The 27,217-nt window shown below is 41.4% G+C and overlaps 1 protein-coding gene and 1 long non-coding RNA gene across 5 annotated transcripts in view; one reads left to right on the forward strand and one right to left on the reverse strand.

The window, feature by feature from the left end:
• Positions 1–27,217, forward strand: part of HMGA2 (high mobility group AT-hook 2) — a 141,582-nt gene that overhangs the window by 61,376 nt on the left and 52,989 nt on the right. Inside the window, exon 5 of one of the 4 annotated variants that reach the window (XM_047742622.1) lies at positions 20,547–21,109. The exons of 2 other annotated variants lie outside the window; for them this stretch is intronic. In XM_047742622.1, the coding sequence (XP_047598578.1) occupies positions 20,547–20,642 (96 nt within the window). In that variant the 3' untranslated portion in view covers positions 20,643–21,109. Of the gene's footprint in view, positions 1–20,546; positions 21,110–26,493; positions 26,717–27,217 lie in introns of those variants that run through there. One more of the 4 variants, XM_047742626.1, reaches the window with a different exon arrangement.
• Positions 245–2,805, reverse strand: LOC125107487 (uncharacterized). The gene is made up of 2 exons (XR_007129574.1): positions 2,517–2,805; positions 245–419 (listed from the first exon to the last, which is right to left on the reverse strand). It is a non-coding gene; the product is annotated as an uncharacterized LOC125107487 (long non-coding RNA).

The raw sequence follows: 27,217 nt of genomic DNA on the forward strand, positions 1-27,217 counted from the left end.
TGATAGCTTGTCTTTTTATACTTTTGATTTTAACTTCACCGTCCTCCGGTCTATTCCAAAATATCCAAAATAGGAAGCATCTTCTAAAAGAAGTATTAATTGTGCCCATTTTAGTCTCCTAGATGTTTTCTTTACTGCTTTGTCGCATAAACTCTAGTATCCAACAACATATTTAAGACTTCTTTCATTTGGATTTGATAAGACTGATTGTTGTAAGTAACAGAGTAACACCATCAGGTTTTTCCCCTCACGTCCCAGAAAAGAAAAAGACTTTTCTCTGCAATTCCCACAATATCCTCAGTGCACTGTCAGTTACCAGTGTTATCTGGTGTTTGTTCCTTCTCTTTCCCAACAGAGTGATCTTGACACTGGATCAAGGATGCTCAGAGATACCCTGTAGATGTCCAGGTGACCTGTTACTGTAAATATGTAATAAATACATATCTAATTAGTAACTATACAGACACACAGACAAAATCAGGTGAATATTGTAGAGAGTTTCCACTCCAGGAAAGCTAACTGAAAACCCAGTACACGAGGCCAACAAGGTATAGGACAGAGTATTCTAGTTTTATAGAATGGTGAACGAATACAGGTATGACTTCAAAGAGGTAGGTGGCTCATTGCTGGCAAATCTCAGTGGTTTAGGTCCTAGGAAAGTACACACACCGGGTATGTTGTAAGGATGATCTCATTTCTTTCTCATAATACTCAATGCAGTAATACAGGTGTCACCCCCGTTTGACTGGTGAAGAAACCAAGGCACAATGGGTGAAGGGGTTTGCTAGAGAATTCAGCAGCTAAGAAGTAAATGATGGAGCCAGGCAGGGAAGATTGGCTTCGGAGCTGCCGTATTTGACTCCCTATTTCTTTCTACACCCTAACCCCACGTGCACAGTGGATCACTCTGTAAGACTCTTCCGCCTTCTGCATGGAAGACTACCCAGACTGTCTTCCCACTAATTCTTACCCACTCTACTTTTTCCTTCACTGCCACAAATATAGATCTATACAACAGCATCACCAACTCACAGAGTTCCTCACTGCCAAAGAATCTGATAAATTCCCCTGGGCTAACTTTATCAGCAAAAACACTAAGCAAGGTGAGAGTTGCCCAACTCTCAAAAATTATTACACCACCAAGTGGTTACTACGTACAGGCCATTTTTAAACTGTACCACTTAGAGCATTGTGTTATCTCACCGTATTCAACTCCGTTAGGACAGAGACCGTGTTTTATGCATCTTTGTATGTCTACCCGTTAGCACAGTGTCTGAGACATAATAGCTGCACAATGTATGATTGTTAAATGGATGATGGACTGAATATAGTGATAGGTTTTTGTTTTGAGTCCTTTCAAAATCCTACTTAATCTTTGATTAATAGATTCGTGGGATTTGATGAGTACAAAGAAAAGTGAGATCAGCACCTAGTATTATTTTAGATAATGTTTCTAGAATACTGCCTAAGATGTAAATCAACCTCTCTTTTCTTTCTTTCTTTCTTTCTCACTCTCTCTTCCTCCCTTCCTTCCTTTATGTTCTATTTATTTACTTTGCTGCCGTCTTATACTACTGACTCAGCCAGCTACATGTGCCATGAAAACCAACAACCCCCCACCCCCATCTCCACGCTGCCTTTCAGGTAGACCAGAACTCCATAAAGGGCTAACTCCTTTCTGCATTAGGCAGAGATTAAGAGGACCCTTTATTGCTTTTTCTGTGCACTCTTGCATGTGACCTGATCCTTTCACTCCTTTCCTCACCTCCTCTATCCATAGCTTGCCAGCCTTTGGGACAAGCAGTCTTTTCAGTGTGGAACATGGAAATTCAGCCCCTCCAACGCTGCTTTTGATTCTAAACCCTTATACCTAACAGGCCACTTAGAAGACTGGGATAAACAAGCATTGTAACTCCAGGGAGCTTCCTGGTTTCATGATCCATTTCTGCCTCATGGGGGCCAGACAATGCTAGGCTTGCTTACAGGAGACTCAGCCAGAAAACTGGCAAGTCGATTAATCTGTAGTTAACCACAGCAATAAATGAACACAAAGGAAATGCAGATGTAAGTAGGGGATAAACTTTGAGTGGTTCCATCAGTAGTGATTCATGACGTTGAACTACAATAATATTTCCCTCCCTTCACTCTCCCAGCTCCCTTTATGACCATGGAGCAGCATTCAGGGATCTCCGTCAGGTCTGGGGTGGGTTCCGTGGTCATGGCTATGGAAGCTGGGTCTGTGGATGTTAGTCTGGCTGACAAATATTTTAATAAACAGGTACTGCTGACAGTGGCATTGTGTGCACTTAGGGGACAGTGGTAGTTAAGAGAGTGACTTGACTATTAAAAAGATCAAGGCAGAAGGAAGAGCATCAGATTGTGGCTTTTCTGAGCTTGAGCTTCAGAATCAGAGGAGGCAGGATAGAGAGAAGAAAGCAACAGGGACAAGAACTCGAGTTCCTGCCCGAGCTCAGCTGCCCTTTGCTGCATAACACAGCAAGCCACTTCTCCAGTACCTGTGGCTCTCCGTTCCTTCACCCCCAATACCGGCGATCCTTTCTCAGAAGTATTACATGAGAGCATGGAGTTACAGAAGCTACTCCCGTGCCGGACACAGGGACGACACTCTGGACGGTGTCAGTCGCTCTTCTCTGCGTCCCGTCCTTTCTGCGTCTGCTTCTTGGCTTCGTCTCTCAGCTGACTTCTGGCCCTCCTGCCCGCTCAGTCAGTTCAGCGATGACGGGTTTTTAGGATACTGTGTGTCCTCGTCTCCTCCTCGTCGGTGAACGTGGGCGGAGTGCTTGCCTCTCCGCCGATGCTCGATGCTCGCACTGATGGTCTTGGCCAGGGGACAGAGGCTGCTGGCAGAAGCCTACGAGGGAATGCACCGTGGTAGCAGTGGGAAAGAATTTGGCAAGGAGGGGCTCGCCACATGATTGTGATTCATACTGTACTCTCGAAATGTGGCAGGAGGGCTAGGGAAGGCTTTTAATGCCAGCACACAGAGAGCAGAGACACTTATTTTCAAACATCACATTCTTTTTATAGTACAGGCATGCCTCATAGGGAAAATATTGAACTTGGCCTGCCGGCCCCACGAGAGTCCTCCCAACTGTGATTTTATTGCTTGAGTCACTCCCTGAATCAGATACTGGCTGCACGGAGGAAGTCTTCTATTAAGGATGCTTTGAAATTGTGTTTTTAATTAATTAACACCAACTCTGGGCTGGTGTTTCATTTACTCCTAGTTGGCTCCTTTTTCTCTTCTCTTGTCTGAAACAAGGCGTGTCCTCAAGGTCTCAGTTGGATCATTTTTAAGGATCTTGGTGAAAGAGTCATCTGTGTTGGGTGAGCAGTGCAAGGGGACTCTTCAAAGCAGAGTTCATCATCCCTGAATGAATCTGATACATGCAAACCATGTAGCCAGGGAAAGTGTGTCTCCAAAAGTCTGGCATAAGGCTATTTGATCCCTTCAGCAGTCCTCAATCCATTCATCCTGTTGTTAAAACTTAAACTGGAGCTGGCCAGCTGTTGGGAAAAGTCCTCCGTTTTATTTCAACCAAATGGTGCTGCCTCCTGGGGCTGGAAAGGGGCTGACTTCAAGCACAATTATAAATGTGTGGCTCTTTCGAGAGGCGGAAACTTACAAAATGGTCTTGATTCACAGGGCCCCTTTGGCTCAAAGGCGCTCTGCTTCCCATGTGCCATAAATCTGTGTCCGCATCAAAAAGTGTAAAGGCTGCAGTGTATGGAAGTCCCTCTTCCTCTCTGAGTGTGTCTATGACAGATTTATACTGATGGCTACCCTGCGCCACAGTCACGGATTCCTATTATAGTCATGCCCCACTAACTCAGCCCCCATTTCCTGTGGAAGGGGAGACAAGGTCCTGCGTGACGGAGGAGTGGAATTACAGCTCTGCTCTCTAGGCTCTCTAATTGCCGTTAGGACAGGAGGACCTCAGGGGCCGCAGCAAGAATCGACTTTGTTCATATTAAGATCTCCTGGCTCTTCACAGTCAGTGGGGTTATGGCCGAGCTGCAAGGCACTTGGCCTCCCAATGACATCGGCGGTGACAAGGCACTCCAGAACCCAGCCTTGTATGCCTACAGACCAAACAGATACATTTGAAAAGAACCAAAGAGCAAATAGCCTCTTTTGTTATGGTTTTTTAAATCTTCAACAGGGAAGCCTTTTTCTTCCAGAGAGCTCCAGTTTAAAATGATAAAAGGTTGGGGGGCAGAGGGGAGAGGGGGTACTACCCCCCTCGAGTCCACCTAGAGGTTTCTGTTAGTGTTTGTAAATGGAGACAGAACAGAATGTGTTCTGGAAACCACCTCCTCGTACACAAGGTTCCTCTGTAGCAAACATCGTAAGGTTCCAGAGCGATGGCTGGTCAGAACGTTCTTTAATTTGACCTTCATCGGGATGCCTGGGTGGCTCAGTTGGTTAAGCGGCTGCCTTCGGCTCAGGTCATGATCCCAGCGTCCTGGGATCGAGTCCCGCATCGGGCTCCTTGCTCAGCGGGGAGCCTGCTTCTCCCTCTGCCTCTGCCTGCCACTCTGTCTGCCTGTGCTCGCTCTCTCCGACAAATAAATAAATAAAATTAAAAAAAATTTTTTTTTGACCTTTATCTTCATGGTTTCTACCTGGCCTTGAAGTCCCTGGTGGCAATGAGCTAAATCAGAGCTGTGGTTTCAAGCGTTCAGCAACTAAATGGCAAAAAGCTTAATTGCTCTGGTTTTGGAGGATGGGAATTAAAAGGGGAAGATAGTAGAATGGCTTGAGTCTCTTAAGAGGGAGAGAAAAAAGCAAGACTTAGGTCTGACTCTCAGGCTCTCTTTGGAGTCCAGGATGGCTGATGCTTACGGTTTGTTTTTGCTCTGAGTACCCCAAAATGTCCCTCGCTGAATTAGAACCTAGCTTGCATGGTGTTTTTTAATTCATGCTCTTTTTAAGATGACGGTACTCTAAAGAAGTGATACAGAGGAGTAAAAATTTATACTCCTAACAATTAGTGTTACGTTTTTGAATTCACAGTTCTTACTAATTTTTCTTCTCTTCCACGGCCAACTTAACATGAGCACGGTTATGTGACCCTGGTGATTATATTATATCCCCTGTATATATTTCTTACCACACTGAGGATTCTGCTTTAAATAGAAAATCAGATTGCAGTTCAAAAAACTTAGTTTTAAAAAACTTCTGCCATCTGCTAGATTAGTGAAAGAGGATCTGGTACATGAAAATTGTGTGTGTGGTGTGTGTGTGGTTTATTTTATAGGCTCCGCATATTTCTTTGATGATCTATTTTCCAAGCTCATTCTTATCTTTTAGGAGATATTTCCAAGACTGATGCATTTGGCTAGATTTCAGAGAACTCTACAGTGGTAGAGAGGTACACTCCGTTTATGGGGAATCCTGCATCAGGGTCATTGAGAGCATTTATTTTGTTCTGTGTTTAAATTTATTTCTGCTCTGGACATTTCTCTCAAATGGATCTTTTTTTACATTGTCAGAACTAAGCACTTTATTCATAAGAACTCTAATAATAAAGCCTTTTTTTTCAGTCCAGACACGGGAGGAAATTTGCAAAATGCATCAGGAAAGTATGCCAATTGTTTTTTAAGCCATCGGGTATGTTGAGAAAGTATTGTATTCATTAGTGCTTGCAAAACTGTATATTTAATGATGCAAAAGTAAAACTGACCTCTCCTTTTGGTGCACAGATGTATAAACTTTATAGGCGTACACCCCAAGGTAGAGACTTATTGGAGTAACTCTTAGAAAAGGCAAGGTTGGTCATAAACAGTGATGCAGTAAACCCACAATTATGTATGGTCAATTATTTGGAAGGGAAGTCTGGGAGACTTATATGGTTTTATATGGTTACATGGGCAAACAGAAGTGTGGAGAAGCACAAAGCAAAGGCTTGCGTTTGTTGTGTGTATCCAAATAGCATCCTACTACAGCTTTATAATGTAAATCCACTGGTACCAGTAAATGGCATTTAAAACATATGATAAAAAGAACATCATTTGCAAAGCAATAAAGACACCACCTTTGCAACTACTTTACTGCACTTTTGAAAATGTTAGTGAATAGCTGTCCAAAGATGCAAATAAATAATATTTTATTAGATTTCAGCCCACGAGAAAGGGGAGGAAAACCTTCAAGTAGAATTACATGATTATTACTTTGCCCCTCCCTCAACTCAGCAAACATTAAAATGGAACATAAAATAAGTCTATAACAAGATTTATGAAGAAAGGTATTACACTTAGGGGCACATTGTGCAGAAAAGTCATTAAAATGGTTTGGCCCTTAGGAAGGAGTGGGGGGGGGGAGTGGTTTACCTTTTTAGAAAAATGAGAAATTTAGATGTCCCAAATGCCTTCCTGACGACTACCTGAGGTTTAAGGTTTAAAACACCAGTGCACCTCCAAGTTCTGATTCATTTTTCGAGCGTGTCGGCTGCTTTTCAACAAACACAACTGGAAGATTGTTTTCCCCCAGGAAAACTGCACTAGGAGAAGTTTCGTGAGCCTAACATTGCTTTGGCATGTTCCGGTGGACGAGGCCGCCGAGTGGTTAAAAATGGCATCAGGCATGTCCTTCTTGCCGTACTTCACTTAGGGGCTTTTAGTAAATAAATACAAATACTACGCTTGTATACGGAACACATGAGAGCAAGACTTCCGGGTGTCTAGGAGCTTTACACCATTACTTCCCGTCTTCCTCCTATGGAGTCGGCCTGGCAGATTTTCTTTCCGGTTGGTTGTCTGCGTGTTTTGATAAAGGTGACAGCTCAGCATATTCTTTATGCTTTGTTCTGGCCTGAGTTTTGTTAATCCCCTCATTTCAGTAGTAGATGCTATCCCCTCTCCTTGCCCGATGCCTTTGTGGGTTGCTAAGACTCCGTTTATCCCGTCAGTAAATTTGGGGGGAGTGAGTGAACGTGCGTGTGTCTATGTGTGTATTTTCTTATCTGCAAAGTTTTAACTGTGGCTTACTGTTTAACCAGGAAACTCAGCAGGACAAAGGAGAGCTAACTGAAACTCTATTCCTTTGGAGAGTCTCCAGGTTGGTGCAGTATACCATAAAATGGTGGTTTGGGTCCAAATTCTGTAGCTCATCTTTATCAAGTAATCCTTTTTTTTTTTTTTGGTGTTTTTTTTTTTTCCAAAAGAAATGTTTCAAGGAAGTCTTTGAAAAACATTTTCTTCAAATGTTCATTGCATCTAAGATCCCATTTTTGTCCCTTTATTTGCTCCAAAATACCGCCAGACTGCCAACAAAGGAAGGCCTGTGCTCCCAGGAATTTTCTGCATTCCTCACTGGAGTAGGCATTTTTCTCAGCTACAAAGGCCCTTTGGCGAATTCCCTCTAATCATTGGATTTACCCTGGGCTCTGATAGGTGCCATTCATGGACTTGGTCTGCTGTTTGATGGGGCTGAGGCATTAATGGGATCTTTTCACGATAAACAAAACTGGGTAGCATTACCAGAGGGGTCACAAAGCTGCTGTTGTCAGAGGTGTCGTGCTTTCTCTCTTTCTCTCTCTTCGTCTGTTTTTTTTTGTTTTGTTTTGTTTTTGTTTTTTGTTTTTTTCCCCTTCTTCCTCTCCGTCTTTTCCTTCCCTTTCTTTTTGTGAATGTACATTTCTCTGTGTGTGCGCAGCGTGGCCGTCTCTCGGAGCAGATCTCCTGACCTTTGCTGCTGCTTGTAAGTCAGTGGCCAATTGCAGGCTTTTGTCGGACCTACGAAGATCCTATAAGCGGATCTACAGTAGCTCCGCAGCCTGCGGGGAGGTCTGTGTTTTTCTAATTGATTAAACATTGGAGGAACCCTGCATGAAGAATCTGATTTAGAGAGATCTTTCTGACACGCTTGCATTTAATACTGAAAATATCTGGTGGTTGTGGTGAATGAGCGTGTGGGAACAAACACGTAACGTTAAGAAACAGACTTGGGGGGACGGCCCCTCCCGGAATGTCTTGCGCGGTCTTATCAGTGTCAGACTTCACAGGGCGCCTTCGGTCCTCGTGGGGATCGTCTCCATAGAATTGATGAGCCAAAGCCTGATCTCGGCAAGAGCAAAGAATTAAAAAATCGGGCTCTCAGAGTTCTCTTCGATGGCAGAACACAAGTGTTTGAGGAAGAGAAACGGACGTGGCGAACTAGAAAACATGCCAGTTGCGTTATCTACCTCATTTTAGGGGTCCCAGAAGATTCAGGAAAACATTCTTATCTTAAATGGAAATCTTCCTTGGGAACAAGTAGTGTTTTAGGCATGCTAATAGAGATATGTTACTTATTTTCAATACATCTTCTTCTGGTCCATCTTTGGGAGGTGGGGGGCAGGGAAAAGGACAAGAGCGGATTGGTTTTTGAGGAAAAATGCAGATCAGTGTTTTTAAATTCAAAAGGGATGTTAGGGAGAGCAATGGGGAGGGTGAGGAAGGATGTTATCCATTTCTCTTACAGAAGAAAGATAAATGATTGGTCCGTGGGAAAGGATAACACAATGGTTTGTTTCCACAAGCCGCTGATGTCCATTCTTCATCCTCATTCTGGTGTGACGTGGTTCCGTGGGGACACTTCAGTGTGAGCTTCGGGCCCTGTGGGTAACACGTGATACCATGCTCTTTCCCAGCTAAGATGTGCATGATAGTCGCCAAAGATCCCCGTGTCAGTACGTTTTTAAACACACACACCCTGGAGGTCAGGCAGAGAGAAAGTTGGACGGCCAGCACAACTAGGGTAGAAAATCTTCCCTTCAGGCCAACAGTGTTTTATTAATTTTCTTTCAGGTTTCAGGTGTTTTTTGTTGTTGTGGTGGTGTTTTTGTTGTTGTTTTTGGGGTGGTCGTTTTTTTTTTTGTTTTGTTTTTGGGGTTTTTTTTTTGTTTTGGGGGTTTTTGTGATTAACGCTATTTGTTATCACCGGTTCAGTACACTCCATTGTAAATCATGAACCAGTGCTCAGATCTTTTCAATGACTTTTGCACCTCTTGCAAAGTGAAACTTCCCGGTCCCAGCGGAAACCTGCAGCGGCTGGTGTTTCCTGCAGAGCCTTGTTCTATCAGCCCCCAAAACCTGCTAACTAGGCGTCATTTTTTTTTTTCCATTAAGAAAGCTTCATGAGATTTTAAACGTCTGTGTTGCTTAATATTCTGATGTTTCACACATAGTTATTGGATATATTCGACATCCTTTAAGGGCTTCAATTTCATTTTTATCTCCAATGATCCCAGTGATGGCCATGTAGGTTGAACACAGCTACATCAAGGACTTGATTCCCATTTTCTTTAGTCCTCCTGGCAACCCTCAGAGGGTCACGCTACAATTATTCCCATCTTACAGGCGAGGAAGCTGGGACTGGGGGAGGTTATGGTATTAGAAGGTAATGGAGCTGGATTCCAACCACATCCTGCAAACTGCAATGGCTGTGTTCTTCCTGTTGTACCCCTTGTCCAACTGTAACCAGTGCTTCCAAACAGATGAAAATGTAAAGGTTTAGTCAAATATTCAAATGTTTCCAAATATCCTTATACTTCGTAGCTTGTAGTTTATGACATGTTTGGGAGCATGTCCTTTCCAGTGTTGATTTATTTTCTATAGTACCTATATTTAACTCCCCCCACACCCCAAGAGTGGCTTCAGATCCTACATTCTTCTGCTTCAGAACTCACTCCACTACTTCACTGGCTTTCCTCCTCATCAGCACAGGACATAGGCACTTTCAGATCTGCCTTGGGATAACCGCGAAATATTTTCTGAATTGCAGAAAGTTTGAGTAGAGAAAGATGGGGATGGGTGTTGAGTCAAGTTTATCTTTGGGTGAGAAAAATTCTGTCCTAGGGAATTTAATGGAAACGTTCTGGCCAAGTTTCTGAAAGCTTATTAAAGAAAAGCCTACTGCTCTAGAATATCTCTACATTCTAGATATTTGACCATGGTCTGTACCCTTTCATTTTTACATGCTAAGGAAGAAAGTGATTATTTTCCAGATTGCATTATTTTTATGCTGAGATTTGGAGACCTTTGATCTTTGGATAGTTTTCCTTTTAATTTACGAATATCGGACTCCATTTTAGGAATATGGGTATTTCTAGTTCTGTCATCAATGGCACTATCACATTTTCTCTGTCAACACTTTTGCCACCTATGTGACTAGTTTCTTGAAACTAGGATTTTTCTACTTCCCATGAAGTCAGACACTGAGGCAGCTGTGTGGGGACTTCAGTAAAATAATAAATAAATAATAAAACCCAACAAGGGGAGAAACCTTTTGTCTCAGCCATCTGAATATTTTGTCTTCCGAAACCCTGATTTATAGGATAATTACTTCATTATTTTAGACTATTTGGTATATGCAGTTTAGGTTATTTTGCTAATTACTAGTAGCAAATAAGGTCACGTGTACTGTGTTGACCATGAAAACAATTTGTCTGAATTGCAATCCCTCCCCTTGGAGCATTTCAGTCATTGCTTTCTCTCAGAGGGAAAGGATAGTAATGATCAGTTTCTACATCCTCTAGTACAGGCTCACTGCACTCTTAAATTTGTGTATGATGAGCCTTTGTTACAAAAGTACTAGATCTTATGTTATTAAATAGCTTAACATTTCCCACACTACTATTCCGAGAACTCATTTTGTTCTCACTCCCCTGGGTATGGTCAGGCTCTTCTCCCCAGGATTCCTTTCCAGGGTGTTATCAAGCTATGTAGAATCTGTTGCTAGTTCAGAGCACAGCTGAGTGCCGGAGATCAGAGCATTTCAGACTGAAATCTTGTGCATGATTCGGGTAGGAATCAGACAAATGGCCTTAACTTTTCCTCTTAGTACCCAAAGCAGCCTGGCATTAGCCACTGGTCAAGGACCAACTGTGTCAAAGGAAACTGACCAATTCAGTGAACTGTATGTAATAAATGCCCAGAGTGGGATACTCAGACACACAGTAACAATTTTATAGCTTCCTGTTCTCGAAAAGGCAACTGAATAAAATTAGCCCAATTTGTGCAACAGAAGCTCTAGTTGTTTCTAAAGACTCACTAAATTCACCTGTTTACAGATAAAGCTAGATAGACCCAAGGATTATTAAGGGAGATTTTGGGGTATATAGGAGCCAACTTGGAGCAGATTATTAAATTTTCAGAAATTTCAGAAAGTTTTGTTAAATGGAGCAATTATTAAAAATATATAATATTATTTAATAATATTATAATATTATAAAAATATTATTTTTATATAAAAATTTTATATAAAATTTTATATAAAATTTTAAATAAAATTATTATATTTAAAAATAATATTATAATATTATAAAAATATATAATTATAATATAAAATATAAAAAATTAATAATTATTTAAAATTTAAAAAAGTGTATAAACTTAAATTATGTAAAAAAAAAAAGGTGACACAAAACTCATAATTTCCAAATTATTTTACTGAATTTTACTACTATTGATGCCTTTGAGGTTCTATGTGCTTCCTGGATCTGTATGGAGAAAATAGTACATGATGTGTGCCACTGTGTGTCCCTTTCCAACACTGTGTTCAATGATGACACATGGGTAGCCTGAGATCGACCATGGTTGGGAGCATTTATGTCACAGAACTTGGCAAATGCTGCTAATAAGGCTTGACATATTGTTTTGGTGGTTTTTCAGACTTAAAAAAGTTATCAAGAACATTTTAATAATGCAGGTTAAACTTAAGAGAGTTGTGTCCATAGCCTTCACATTGTGAATAAAACACAAAAAAATTTGAGCAAATATTCCTTGAGTGTTCAAAAATTTTTATCCAATTCGGCAAAGAAGTCACTCCTATTATTGATGAATGAGTGAAGTTCCGACTTGCTTCACTTTGGTTTTACTTAAAATGTAAACAAAAATATCAGCCCATGTTTATGTTGGCATTGTACTGATTTGTTAATTACATGGACATTTCTTTGCTGAATGGAAAAGGAATCAAATATTCATTTATAGTCTGATTTTATGACACTATATTTGATGATAGAATTATAAAAACTAATAGTGAATTTTGCAAGAAACAGCATTTCAAACTGAAGTCATAGATGTTTGGAATGCACAAATAGAGTAGTGTACATTTTATTATTTGAGATTGTTTAATATACATTCTTTATGTCACAAAACTTACAATAAACTTGCGAAAGTGTATACAGGCACACGTTTTCCCCCCCTCCTGGAGAGCCAGGTGTTAATCATTTACCAGATAACAGAGACAATGGAAGCTTTATGACCGAATTCACAAATTCTCCACCAATTCCTGTTGAGTCCTATTTTTAGGTCCTTGTTATTCCAAGGACACCAGCAGAACTTTTCAAACAGAGTGAAGAGTCACACACACACACAGGCACACACACAAACATACACATGCCTAACAAAGAAAAGCCACCACTACTAACCTACTTTGTCTTTGAAAATCTAATCAAAGTACTTATATCTGAAATCCACAAAAGTAGATCAGAAAACAGCCTTTTATGTTAGGCACACAGAATTGTGCTTCGAGTATAATAAAAATTGGTGGCATTGATTTTTTTTTTATTTTAATTTACTTTTTGAGAACCAGCTGTGTGCCAGTCTTTGTGGCTCCCCGCAGAGATAAGACTGGGTTCCTATTTTTCAAGTCAAGTTCAAATGTTTGTTCACAATACGGATCATCCCATGATGATTTTTGCATTTCAAATAAATTGTAAAAAATAAAGGGTCGGGGCGCCTGGGTGGCTCAGTGGGTTAAGCCGCTGCCTTCGGCTCAGGTCATGATCTCAGAGTCCTGGGATCGAGCCCCGCATCGGGCTTTATGCTCGGCAGGGAGCCTGCTTCCTCCTCTCTCTCTGCCTGCCTCTCTGCCTACTTGTGATCTCTCTGTCAAATAAATAAATAAAAATCTTTTAAAAAAAATAAATAAATAAAGGGGCAATCTCAGTTTCTTAAGGAAAATTGATAATGAATTAGCTAAGGCCAATGGTAGTCTGTTTACCATGGAATGGAAACCAACAATATCGATCATCTGTTAGGTGCTACATTCTGTACCAGGCACATTCCTCAAAACTGATCTCTTAAAGAAGCTTGAACTAGGTTCTAATATCTCCATTTTATACAAAAATGAGACATTTTACTTAACATTAAAGGTGATACTGTTAATAAATGATGAAGATGGGATTTGAGTTCAGCTCCTTCTGATTCAAAAATTATGTCTTTCCTAAAAAGATTTTTCACCCCAAGAGACCCTAAAAAAAATCCCCCACATTTATATTCTTTTGTATATCATGGCTGATCACGTGTCCTGGGGAAATGCTTTTCCGCAAATGCAAGAACAAAATTCAATGACTTCTGGATGCCCAGATCTGTTTTTAGTAGTAGGTAGCATGGTAGGAGAAGACAGCCTCACAAATGAGGGAACAAGACGGAGCACTGGGTGTTCTGGTATGTTTTACATTCAGAGGAAAGTTAGAGAACCGTATTCTGGTCTCATTGGTCATCTCGGGTACAACCAAGATTTTGACCTGCTCAAGCCACAGAATCTAACTATTAATCTCACAGTGTGGCCTGATGGAATCCTGACTTCCTTACTGCTTTCCCATGGAAAATGGCAATGTGCTACTTACCAGTATTAACCCCAAATTTTATATCTCAATCGTGTAGACTGAGATGGTCATATTAACCAGGTAGTATATGATTAGAGAGAAAAGAAAGCAAGCCAAAGTGTGATATACCAGAAGGAAGAGAGAATACATTGTTCATAAATATAAATATTAGCCTAAGGAAATATATATATATATATTTAAAAGGGAAAAAAGGGGCCTCTGGGTGGCTCAGATGGTTACGCGTCTGCCTTCAACTCAGGTCATGATCTCAGGTTCCTAAGATCGAGCCCTGTATCAGGCTCTCTGCTCAGTGGGAAGCCTGCCTCTCCGTCTCCCACTCCCTCTTCTTGTGTTCCCTCTCTCGCTGTGTGTCTCTTGGTCAAATAAATAAAAATAAAACCTTAAAAAAAAAATTAAAGGGGGAAAAAAAGTGCCAAGACCTGAAGTATCACGGGAAATGCTGCCTCTGTTTAGTCGCTTTATGTGTTTTTGTATATTGATTTGAGACTTATTTATATGTTTTCTGTAAAACACACAATTTAGAACTCGTGGCTTTGTTGGTGAAAAAGCCTGAAACTTGGGACACTTCACTGAAGTAGTGCCCCCCAAAACCTGTAAAGTTTAATATATACAGGGTCAACTCACACTGGGAATGAAGAGAAGGGTGGGTTTTTCTTTTTCTTTTTTCTTTTTTTTATTAATTGCTTTAAGTCAACAGTTTGAAGCAATATAAATTGCTATTTATTGAGGAAATTTTGGAGAAATGCCGAAGCACACAGTAAAATGATCTGAGGAGAGAAAAATACCTTCTGGGGAAATACCTTCTGGAGAAAGCTGGAAAGACTGCGGTCCCAGGAGCAGGTCAAGCAGGCTGAGACATTGTCTGGGGGAGGCAGAACAATGGTCCCTGACTCGAAGAGCCACTGTAAAAGGGATAGAATGCAAAAGGTTCGAGGTGTCACAGCGAGTATTTATTTAGGTCAAATGTTAGCAAAATGTTTCTGACAGCCCTGTCAAACACTGCATCACTGGGCCTGGAGAGGCTGTTTGCCTTCCAAGGGCAGTGTTCTTCATCTTGAAAATGAATATGGATTAAATCACAGGAATATCTGCCCCCTTCGTTAGGTCGTGTCTTCTGGCTTCTTGGTTATGTGAGATACGGGGCTTCTGTGGATAATTAGCAGATAACAGATAACGTTCATTTTTGTTGCTGGAATGGAACAAAACTCAACACTGACCCATTTACCTCCGGGGTAGTTGTCTAGAGCCGCTTGATTTCCTCGTGGAAACGGAACGGAAATGTTTCATGTGGGGGAGGCAGGGGTTAGAGTTGCCGGTAATAGTAAATAACCAAGCCAAACGCATCACAAAGCGACTATCATGAATGGTAATTATAATTCATTTAATTTGCGGAGTAATTGGCAAAGCACCCCTTCACGTGACAGATGAATCATGAGCTTTTGTCTTCCAGAGGACCCCAAGCTAGGGAGGTTTGGGAGATTTTTTCCAAGGTCGTGGAACTCATGGGTTGAGAGGCTGGGCCTGGAGTCCGGATTTACAGCTTCTGCCCAATGCTGCCTTTTGGCTCAAGCAGTCGGCTGAATGATCAAAGCCTTGCCGTCACTGGATCTGCTTCTAGCTTATAAACTCCTGTAACAATTGCAAGTTGCACAGCAGTTCATTTGAAATTACTTCTGATATCAGGCATTGTACAATTATCAGTTAATCTCTTTCAACATATGATTGTGGCATATCCTGTTTTTCTTATAGTGGAAAGCGTCCAGAATCAAGATAATGGCACTAGGCACCCCTGTCCCCCAATCCCCTAGCAACTGTTCTTGAACCAGTTTTTAGTGCCGATTTTAACAGGTGAAATATTGCGGTTTTACAGATAAAGAAAGCAAGGTGCACCCAGAGTGGTTCTGATCGCCCAGTCGGTTGGTCTGATGAGTCTGAATGATGCCATTAATAGATTCAAACAATCATTTTGATATTTGTATTAAATCACCTTCTAATTTGAAGCTATCTTTTAAGCTTCCCGTGTATGTACAACGCTACAGCCAGATTAGCTTTCGTTTAGGTGGCTTGTGGAGTGAAACAGCGTTTTAAAAAAATAACTTGCAGATGCATAAAAATCATTTATATCCGACTCTGAAATGAATGTCTTAATGTCTTTCTCTTATAGGTTGGGCTTTCTGATTTTAGGGGATGTAGGTCATAGTAAACTGACTTTATACTCAAATACATACAGACATATATGAAAAGGTAATAAGGAGAAATACGAAAATGGATATTTATTGTATATAGTTAGTGATATTGACATATTCTGTTAAACCAAATGAAATTACTCTCTTTGTAAGACAAACACGATTGAATATTGTTTGTTTCAGAGGCTTCAACCTACCTGATTTTGTTTAAATCTTTATCAAACTTTCTTAGTGACATTCCACTATATTTTAAAACTGGTTGATCCTCCAGGAAAAAAAAAGAGAGAGAGAAAAATCTTTCCACTATTCTGTTCCTTTGCTCATTATTACAGCTTTCCAGGTTGAGGAATAGATAGAAGAATAAACAAAAAGTTAAATAAGATACTTCATGTCAAAACCTGTCCCATGCGTGGACATATGCCCGTATCACACAGGCACATAAGCACTTGACCACACTTATTCTGAAACTAGCACACGAGATTGTGCCTGTAAATTCTTGTCTTTATTTTGCATACTATTTGTTGCAATACCTTTCTTCTTGCATAAGGCATATTTTCCCTTAAAAATCCATTTTCTTTAATAACATATATTCTTTTTTCAGATTATTAAAGTAATACGCTCTTCTTTAAAAATTTTGAATAATTCATAGAAGTACAAGAAATAAAACAAAACTGTTCCCTTAGTCCTACTATCCAGAGGAAGTCTGCTTAGTATTTTGGTATAATTCTTATATAGAGTGAAGAATTTTTTTTTAACTAAGTATAATATAAAGCCTATCTTATTTAAAAAATCTGGATTATACTTTACATATAATTTGTATTTGGCTCTTTACACTTCACAATATACTGTGAGCATTTCCCACATCATTAAGTATTCTTCTAAGTAACCAAAATACATCAGCAATAGCTCACTTAAAACAGTGAACGAGCTGCATTAAAAGCCAGCCAGAGCCCTACCGAAGAGCTGATGCAATGAATACCAATCATAGCTTAGTTGCTGTTCCATATGTTAATTTAATTTGACAGAGTAAGAGTCTTTGAAGTCCTAATTCTCTTTTGCATCCAATAAACCAGTTTTTATAGTGCCTGAACTTTTAGACATCAGCCTGCAGCTAAACTCATGTTGGGGATGAGGTCGCATGTAACAATGGCCAGAGGGGAGTTCCTCTGGATGTCTTGTCAGAGAGGCAAGGGGGACTGTGAGGGGTCACTGGGGACGGGGTAGGGGGTTAGGGAGGGGGTGGTCAGTGTCTCTGGTGATAGTGTCTTACAGGCCTGTGGATTTGTTGCCATTTCACAGGAGCCCTCGAAGGGTGATTCCTAACAGACTCGGTTTGCAGTAGTCCAGCAAGATTCGTTAATAAGCATTTGCATACATTTTTGTGTTTATTAGCGGGCTCTGTGGCTTTGGAAGGGAAAAGCTAAGCAGAACTCTCAGTGGCATGTGGTTTTTTGCACCCAGACTCGAACAGGAAGGCAACTCGCTATCGTCTTGCCCACCACCAACACTTAGAATTTGTGAGTCGGTTCAGCTCACAGAACGCTGTTCAGGGACATCATTAGGGGTGGTGGGGGAAGAAAAGGACATCGGAGATCAAGACAGAAGAGGTTAAAAATAACAAATCGTGATGAATGTGAAGTTGTATCAGTGCAAGAATTTAGAGTTTTGTTTTCTTATTCTTTGATTGTAAGTTCTTTGAGGGCAGAAAACCATGCTTGTAAGGTATGACTAGTTTAGATACTGACTCTTGGGGTCTTAATAGTCATTCCATCGGCTCCACATCAAAGGGAGTGTCATAATTGCTACAAACATTAGGAATCAGTGCCTTGTTAAACTGGGTTTCATTTACAATTACTGATCATTTACCGTGTGCCTGGACCAAAGTAAGGTTAGCGTCTGGTTCCAAGGCAAATGCGGCAGACCTTGTAGCAGAGGATGAGTGGAAACCAAACACGTGAATGGTTAGCTTCAATAAAAAGGGACAAGGACTTTGGTGGAGTCCCATACCGGGAGTCCTAGGCCTCACGGCATTTGTCTGAAGTTAGGAGATAATTCACGATTAAATGAGTGTGAGGGGGTGAATGATGGAGAAATTTCAAAAGGAGTCCATGCCCCTTTTTGGAAGCATCTGGAAGGTCTGTTCCTTGGGGAAGCGCTTTGTAAATGACAGTAATTCGGGGATAGGGAGCAGAAAGATGGAGTGGCCACTTAGGAGGCACAAAGCCAACATTTAGGGAAATTGGTCATTAACGGGAAATTACTGGACCAGTGCTTAATTTTTCCAGTAAGGATGTTTCTAGGTAACAATCCTGTTGTGACTGAGTGGTTCTGGGATGTGGTAGACATGGGATTAAGCAGCTGCACTGGATAGTAATGATGTAATTGGGTTTCCAGCATAATTTCCAGTCCTTCTACCGCTCCTGGGTGGTATCAGCTACTCCTGTGACCTAAGTTCCATGTTAGCAGCTCATGTCAGCTTTGGCTGCCGCTTTCCAGTCTGTATAAATGGAACTTGACTGTCTCTTTCCACTAAATTACTCAGTTTTTACTCCTTTAAATAAAACTAATACCAGAGCGCCTGGGTGGCTCAGTGGGTTAAGCCTCTGCCTTCGTCTCAGGTCATGGTCTCAGGGTCCTGGGATCGAGCCCCGCATTGGGCTCTCTGCTCAGCAGGGAGCCTGCTTCCCCTCCTCTCTCTCTGCCTGCTTCTCTGCCTACTTGTGATCTTTGTCTGTCAAATAAGCAAATAAAATATTTTTTAAAATTAAAAAAAAAACAAACAAAAAACTAATACCATACCTGCCTTTGTCACTTTGTGCTGGTATAAAACTGTACTACAGACCGGGAAGCTTCTAAATAACAGAAAGTTGTTTCTCACAGTTTTAGAGGCCAGGAGGTCCAAGATCGGGGAGGTGACACAGTCTCGTGAGGTCCCTCTTCTGGGTTGTAGACATCTTGTTGGGTCTTTCCATGGTGGAAAGGGAAAGCAAGCTCCCAGGAGCCTCTTCTAGAAAGGCACCAATCCCATTCATGACCCACTCAACCCCAGAGGTCCTGTCTCCTCATACCATCACTCTGGGAGCTGAGATTACACCTGTGACTTTGGGGGAGACACATTCAGACCAAAACGGTACCTACAGAGTAGGAGTAAGCATTAGAGGAAATGAAATTCCCTCCTTGTGGAGGAAAAAAAAGCCAAATGAGACAATCAAGTGCACCAAGAATTTGCCCGAGACTTGGGATTACCCATGGGATTACCCATGTCTGACTGAAACATCTGTTCCGTGGGCTTCCTCTTTGCCCTCAGGGAGCTATTGGCACGAGCCATGAGCTGTTCCCCTCAAATCAGGGTACCTCACAGGCACATTGTGGTTCTTCTCTTCAGCGGGTCTCCTACTCTGTGCAATTCCCTACTCACCCATTCCAGCATCTTCTCTGTGCTTTGCCTCATCTCAGTAACACCTTGTCCACTCATCTCTGTAGTTTCCCCTCTCCACATCATTTCTTCCTTTCTTTCCTTCATCTTTCTCTGTATTCTTTCCACTCTCTATAGTTCTGTGTTCTCTTCGCTCAAGCCCAGCCTCTGTCTTCTAACCCAAAGGCACTTGGAATTATGTGACATGTGTTTGTCCCTGCCTTGAAGGGGCCTTTATCTTCAGCGGCTTACCCGGCATCTAACGGGTATTTAATAAACGATCCTGTTTCTGACCGTCATAATTCCAATAAGAAAGTTCATTCTGCTTTCCAAACAGTCAACTTACAAACAGACTTTTGGAACTCAACTCCAGGGTTGGTTGAGGACTTCCCGAAACGTGGTCAAAAAAAACAGCAAAAGGCTTTTTGTTGCAGAGCTGTAATCTTGATGTACTTTGGCCCCACCTGAATTCCACTGTAATTGCTTTTACAATATATATCCTGCCATCTACTTTAAAAGGTTTCATTTTGAACTCATCTGCTGGCGGAGAATGGGTTTGCTTTCTTTTCTAGGAAACTGCAGCTTAGCAAACTATTAGACTGTCAGACTTTAATTTTTCTGACTTCCACACTGTTGATTAATTTTTTAAAAAAAGCCAAAGAAATAGATTAGCTTTGTTTGTGCATTTTACTCAATGATTATAGGTTAGCAATTTAATAATTTTAATAGCAGATAGCACATCTAAATCTCTTCTACCATTTGTCTGCATGTCACCCCCATACCTGGGATCCACAATGCTTTCAAAAGAGCACATCAAAGTAATTGTTTTGCCTGGCGCCAGTACAAATTTCTGCTGGGATCTGTCCCATTTAATATAAATTATATTACCTGTGGAATTTAAGGGGATGTAAGGTGTAGCGTGCCCTGCAGGCAGGAAATTTGAACTACGGTTTGCCTTTTTTTTTCTTTTAACTCTGGTTTTGTTCCTGTAATATGGGATATTTAGCATCCCTAACTTCCGATTAATCTTTTTGCAGGCGTATTTTGAATTTGCATTCTTATGGAAGACAAATTCGAAAGTCCTCTTATTCTCTGAGGCTCGCTTGACAATGAAAAATCTCTAAAGCTAGTGGTATTAAAGCAGCACCTAACTATGGGAAGGGGGGAAAGAGATGCTATTTGAATAGGTCTACTTAGAAACAGACCAAAAAACAAACAAACAGAATGATGAAATAGAGGCCTTTAACCTAATTTAACCAAGTCATTATGCTTCAATCCTGATGTCATGCCTCTGTTTTGCCTACATAGACACGAATGCAGAAGTCAGGCATCCACAGGCAGGGCCTTGGAGACATAAACTGCATAGTTAGAAATCCACTGAACCCAATTTTATATTTTGCTTAATGGAGGAAGATAGTAGACTTTCAACAGGAAGGAGAAACCCATGTCCACCCAGCTATTTAAATGAAGAGGTCCTCCTTCCACATACTGGCATACCTTCAGTGACTTGGGTCACCAATATGCTAATGCCCTGTGGACACCCCCAGGGGCCCAGGTGGTGCTCAGACATGAAATGGCAGCATACGTATAATTTCGGGTGTCAAATGTCACTAGGAACCTCCCCTCACCCCCCCACCACCGAAGAAAAAGGTAGACTAAAGTTAATAGTACAAAGGAAGAAATATTGAAAAGAGCCAGAGAGGAAGGAAGGAGAGAGACAGAGACAAACAGAGGGAGGAAAAGAAGGAAGGGGACTAAAGAGCTAAGACCAAAGCAATCTAAGTCTGCTTCTATCCAGCTCCCTTCTTCGTGCTCCGGATAATTCTTAACATCCAGTCCTTCCCAGGCCACTGGGACACTTACCTGGCCTGGCCTTGAACACTTACCCCGTGGGACACCACAGCTGACAGAAGGCTCCTTTCCTGTTCCCAGCTGGTAAAAGGGGCCTCCACTTGATCTCTTAACTGGGTCATTGTCTTAACCATTCTCATAATACAGGTCCTCATCACCAGGAATGAATACTTTCTCCCAAGTCTTTTTATTCTTTTGTCCAGTAATCCAAGTAGTGTCTGGAAGACAGATACTACAACCTTGAACAATAGTGACCACTTGCTGAAACACTGTCTTAAATCTTTGATCTCTTGCTTAAAACCCTTGACTTCTTACTCAATCCTCACTTCTATAAAAGCGGTATTATCGTTTCAATTTTAGAAATCATTGAGCAAGATGTCCTATAGCTTTAGCCACAAGTATAAACACATGGCGTTGGTAATGCTCTGGAAGACCTTGCTGCTTTCTCTTTGCTCCTATGTGTGTGTTTCTCTCTACCCCCCACCCCACCCCCTCCCCTCACCATGGTCTCTGATTTATTGTGGATATCTTCAGATGGGAACTTTGGATACAGGATCCTGGCCACCTTCCCTAGTTTTCTCCTTGTTTCCCCCCACTTTTGAAAATAGCTCCTTATTCGCTCTCAGAGCACTGTCCAACTTAAACTGAAATGCACACCTTCATGGTTTTCCTTTGGTTTCTTCTGTGTTTCCTTTTTCATACAAAAGGCTAATTAAGTACCTTTTGCTTGAGGGTGAACTGAATTCAAACCCCCAAATTCAACTCTTAAGTTTTTGACAATACAGACTAAGTCAAGTCACAGCAATTAGAAGTCACCAAATGTCAAGAAAGAGACCTGGTTTTTAACCTTCCCCGGATCTCCCCCCTCCCCGCCCCCACTGCCGAAGCTTGTTCCTTTCAGCGTAGAGCCCCCAGACCCTGCCACAATGATCAAGATCCTTGTGAATAACAGCATGAAGCAATGAGGCTTGAGAAGAAGGATGGACATTTTCTAGTACTAAAAATTAATGTGGATCTAGTAGAAACTCAACTCTTTATTTCAAAACAAGACTTAATATATATAATCATTTGGAATACTCTGATAACTTCTACTAGCAAGCTTAAGACACAAGCAAGTTTAGAAGATTCCACTGGGCTCAAGTGTTGGGTCTGCAAAAGAAGTGGATTTTTATTAGAAAAACAAATATTCTAAGGTTGGCATAGCAGACACTCTGTCTCTCTTTAAAGTTAGTTTTAGGGCACCTGGGTAGCTTAGTCGGTTAAGCGTCCAACTCTTGATTTAGGCTCAAGTAGTGATCTCAGGGTTGTGAGATCGAGCCCCAGGTTGGGCTCCATGTGGATGTGGAGCCAGCTTAAGGTTCTCTCTCTCCCTTTCCCTCTGTGGTCTGCACCCCCACTCTCTCTCCCTCTCTAAAATAATAATAATAATAATAGTTATAGATAAAAGAATAGCTTAACAATGGAGCTGAGCTGGTTACTGGGAAGATGAGCCTTCTGAAAACCTTAACATGTTTTCAGCCTTCGCCGGAAGCAGGTGACAAGATAGGGTCCACATCCTCTGCCCAAGACAGCAGCCTCCTTGCTGGCACATTGCTAGGCAGAGCTCCAGGAAAAGCTGTGTGGTGACAGAGAGATTAGGAGGCGGGTAGCAGGGCTGGATCCCGTAGTTGTCTATTTCTCCTATGGCCTTAGCATGGTCGATTCCACTAATAGAGCTCATCCCTAAAGCCAAGACTCCTAATGAGCACTTGGGCATTTCAATTTCCCTCATATCAAACAATTTCAATTCCATTTCTTTATTCCATGGGTTTCCTCACCCTGTAGCCCTCCCCCATCCCTTAGAGTTTAGGGCATCTGTGTGGACGGAATACCATACCACAGCGAAGTTTCGGTATTGATGAAGATCCGAGATTTGGAATTCAGCACATTCAGTTATACATTTATCAACGATTTCGTGCTTGAAATTGTTTTACAAGCACGGCCCGCCAGGAAGGAGACTATTATGATAGCATTTTCTATACTAAATTCTGCACTCTGTGGATCTGGCCATATCTCTATGTATAGATAATATACTACATGGAACACTCTCGAGTTAGACACTATAGATTCCTTAATATTTATTATCTGTAACTATACTTTCTTCCCGTTAGTTTTTCTGTTTATGTTCTCCATCCAAGCCCCAAACACTCAATAGTTGCGATCCTTACCACATTTCCCAGAAGGATTCTTAAGGTAAATGAGAAGTGTTTTTAAAATTTCTTTAAATTTCTGTATATTATTTTAGGAAGCAAAGCAATTAAAACCTTTTAAAACATTAGAGTGAGCTTGATGTGTGTTTTATATCTTATTTCTCCATAGGATACAGTACTTTAAAATTTTCAGGACTGTAATAATAATAGATGAAAACTTGGGACCTTACCTGTTTCAAATTTGAAAAAAAAAAAAAGAAAGAAAGAATAAACAAATGAAAGAAAGCATGTTTTCTGGGCACAGTCTTCATAGTGGGCTTTGGCAACATAAAGAGCAAAAGCTTTTAGACATCGCTTCCCACATCTAGAGCCGTTGTGAAACTAATCTCGTAACAGGTCTATAGAGGGCCGTGGGTGTCCACGTAAGTCCTTTTCATTGTTTTCTTACTCTCAGTATCACTTTTCCTTTGCAGTTCTTCTTCGGCCTTTTTAAGCAGTCTCTAGAATTTACGAATTAAGTGAAGGGAACAACACGGAGTGGTATGGTTGACAGTCAACCCTCCGTATGTGTTTGGAAATGTAGGTTAAGTTTCTGGAAAGAATCCTGGACTTGGGATCCATTCAAGGACTTAATGTCAAGGCTTAGCTCTGTCAGTTACTAACTAGGGAAGTCCTTTAGGCTCTCTGGGCCACAGTTTTATGTAACTCTGAAATGTAAATTGTCACGGGATAATTATGCCTAGTGTATACGGGAAGGTGAGAATGAAATGGGGCACGATATTTTTAAAACTGACATCACTATAAAATCTATAGAGATAGAAAGTTAGAGAATAAGCTGCTTTGAGGATTGCAAAATCCCCAGAAGTGGTCATTTAGTACTTACATGTTTCTGCTCTGGGGCAGGCCGACACTTAAATTCTTCCTTTTAGATTAAAACCTGCATTGCTTGAAAAATACCCTCAGAGAAAGAAATGTTGTAGGTCTTTGCTTCACAAAGAGAGTCACGTGGGATGTGACGAAAACAAAAATGTCTGCATTATTTATAATCCTGATTCTCTTGTTTTTTTTATTTATTTCCCCATCCGACATTTCTTCTATTTTTCCATTCCTTCTGCCATTTTGTGCTGTTTTGTCCCCTGCCATTCTGGGGCAGTTTTCCTTCTCTTCTTTCTCTCTAGTGAACTCCTTCAGTGATTTCCTCCATTTGAAACAAATTCCACCTTTCATGTCCTCCTCGGGGTTAGTTGTCTTGACTTCTGCACAGGAAGACGATTCCACAGTGGTGTTTAGCCTCAACTCCCCTCCACACAACCCTTCTGGTAAGGAAGCTTTCCTTCATGTTGCACTTGAAGTCCATTTCCTATTCTTATGTCTTCAGAACAAGTTTGAAAACAGCTGGTTACCATCCTTTAGCCCTGTCCTTTCTAGACGTTACTTCAAAAACGCTATATCACTTTTCAGTCTTTTTTGTCAAGCATGAGTTATAGAACTTCCTTTAACTTTTACTCCTCAGGCATACTGTTCAGCCTTTTAGTAAGCTGCATGGTGTAATTGAAAGAATATGGGCTTTGTAGTCAGACCTGGGTTGACATCTGGGCCAGTGTGACTCACTAGCTGTTTGACCCCAGCCACAGCACCTGACTTCTGTGAACTACAGTTTCCTCATCTGTCAGGTGGGGTTAATGGGACCCATCTCACAGGCTCTTTGCCAAAATTGATGACACTTATAACGTTCTCGGTATATAATCAGTGCTCTGATGAATGTTAGCTCCCTCCCCCTCTCCCTCTCTTGGTGCTTCTCTCCTACATCAGGTCATTTCCTTCTAGTTATGGAGCGTACGACTGAGCACAGGGTTAAGAATTTGAAATAACTCTGCTTACCCTTTCCTCGAGAGCATGCTCTCCTCCTCCCCCCATCATGCTGTTCCATCACTAGAGCCCTCTGAGGCATTCATGCCATTGCCATGTGCTACCTCCAAGAACCAGCTCTAAGAAGAAAACATCATGGGGAAACAATCTCAAAAGGAATCACTTACTTGACATTGGAGGAGTCCAGGATAGCTCTTGACCTCATTTTCACTCTGAAGAATTTCTCCGGTTATTTCTGCACGGCTCACCCATGGCTATCTCCAGCAGGAGGACATGTCAGATGTCCTTCAGATCACTTTAACACACTGAGTTACTCATTCGTAGGTTCTAGGTGGACCCCCGGGATGCAGTTTTACTGCAGCTCCATGAAGCACCTTGTGGAAATGAGAGAACGTCACCTACTCTCAGCTGGCACAGTGCCATGCCTGGCAGGACAGCTGGGGGAGAAGGGGGTTCACTGGATGGACTTCAGGCACCCTTGCACGGATTAACCTTTTTGTAGAAACCCTGATGTTGGCTCTTGCGTCGTTTAATTTCGCAAAACAAATGTTCATAAGATACTTCACCTCCATTGTCTCTTTGGTATCATCCAGTAGAACACGTCCCTTAGTCCACTGGCCTTTTCCCTTAGCTACCTCTGTTAGCCCTCTACAGTCTGTAAATGACATGTTATTCCCTGCTTCACATTTATTCTCATTATTTCTATTGATTCTCGCAGTTTTCTTACATGCACTTTGGAATATCTGCCTTGACTTCCATGTTTTGGTTGGTGGAGGGAGGTACTCTCTCTGTTTAAACTGTGCAATTTGGGATTAAGCCCAGCTGAGTTTCCTGAAAACTCCCAACATTCTATTAATAGATTCCTAATAGAAGCAAATTGGCAAAATCCATATAGATGATTTATTTCAGTGTTGCTTTTCCTCTTCCCTCTGGAGACGACTTTAGAGATGACTTTAATAAGCATCTAAATGGCCTACACTGAGGTAATGAGGGAGAAGGGGAGAGGGGTTGCTGAGAGACTTAGATAAGCCACCCACTGAGAACTTCCCCGAGAAGTGAGAGTCCCACGGTTCTAAGAGGAGTATGATGCTCTCTTCCTTAACAGGAAAGAAGAGCCTTTTATGCTAAGCTCACAACCGTGGACAAGTCCCACATAGAAAAATAAGGGAGTGCAGTGAACAATGAAGTTTTCCAAAGCTCGGCCAAGTGAATGCTAGAGACGGGGGAAGTGACAAGTTTCAGTCAGCTTGTTCTCCTATCCAGTTAACTGATAGTTATACTTCAATTCATCTCAAGGGGGTAGAAGAATAATGCAAAAAAAATTTTTTTTTTTTTAATGTGAAAGGGGATACAAATGAAGAAATGAGAAACTTGAAGATAAACGAGAGGCAGAGTTTCCTGACAGCATGATGTACTGACTTCGGGTACATCTTCTGATATAGACACATGGAATGCCATTATTAAATCTGCCAGGTCTCCATTTTGTTCCATCCATTTCTAATGTGCCTGTTAGGCTATTGCCTCCTTGGGAGCATAACAATTAAACAACTATTGAATTAAGTAAATAGAAAAACCTAATAAATATTCATATAACTCCAGCTTGAAGCATTTCTTTTATGCTCTATAAATCACTAGAAAACATGTGACAGGAACCGTTCCTGATCTCTTTGAGTGTGTGCAGGATGCCCCGAGAAAGCTTTCCTGTTTATCACTTCTTTGAGTGTATTAATATGGATGTATATTTTTACTTGGAGACAGCTAATATCTGGAATAGTTCTTGGGCTGGGGAAATAGTGGTGAGAGGTTGGGTCTGAGGAAATCATACAGCAAAAGCATGAGTAGGGCTTACGGAGGACTTGATGGGAGGGTGCAGGGTCAAGGGGGGCAGTGGGTGGGAAGAGGAGGCTGGTGGAAGATGGACCTGGGCATTGGGGACACCCGCGTTTCTGCTGCTAATGGAGAGACAACCAACGTAGGCAGCTTTGGGAAGAGAGATAATAAAATCTGGTTTTGATATGTTTGTTTTAGATGGCAGTGAAATATCCACTTGACGTATTTTGTAGGCATTGA

This window comes from Lutra lutra, chromosome 8 (assembly GCF_902655055.1).
Source record: "Lutra lutra chromosome 8, mLutLut1.2, whole genome shotgun sequence".
NCBI classification, from domain to species: Eukaryota; Metazoa; Chordata; class Mammalia; order Carnivora; family Mustelidae; genus Lutra; species Lutra lutra.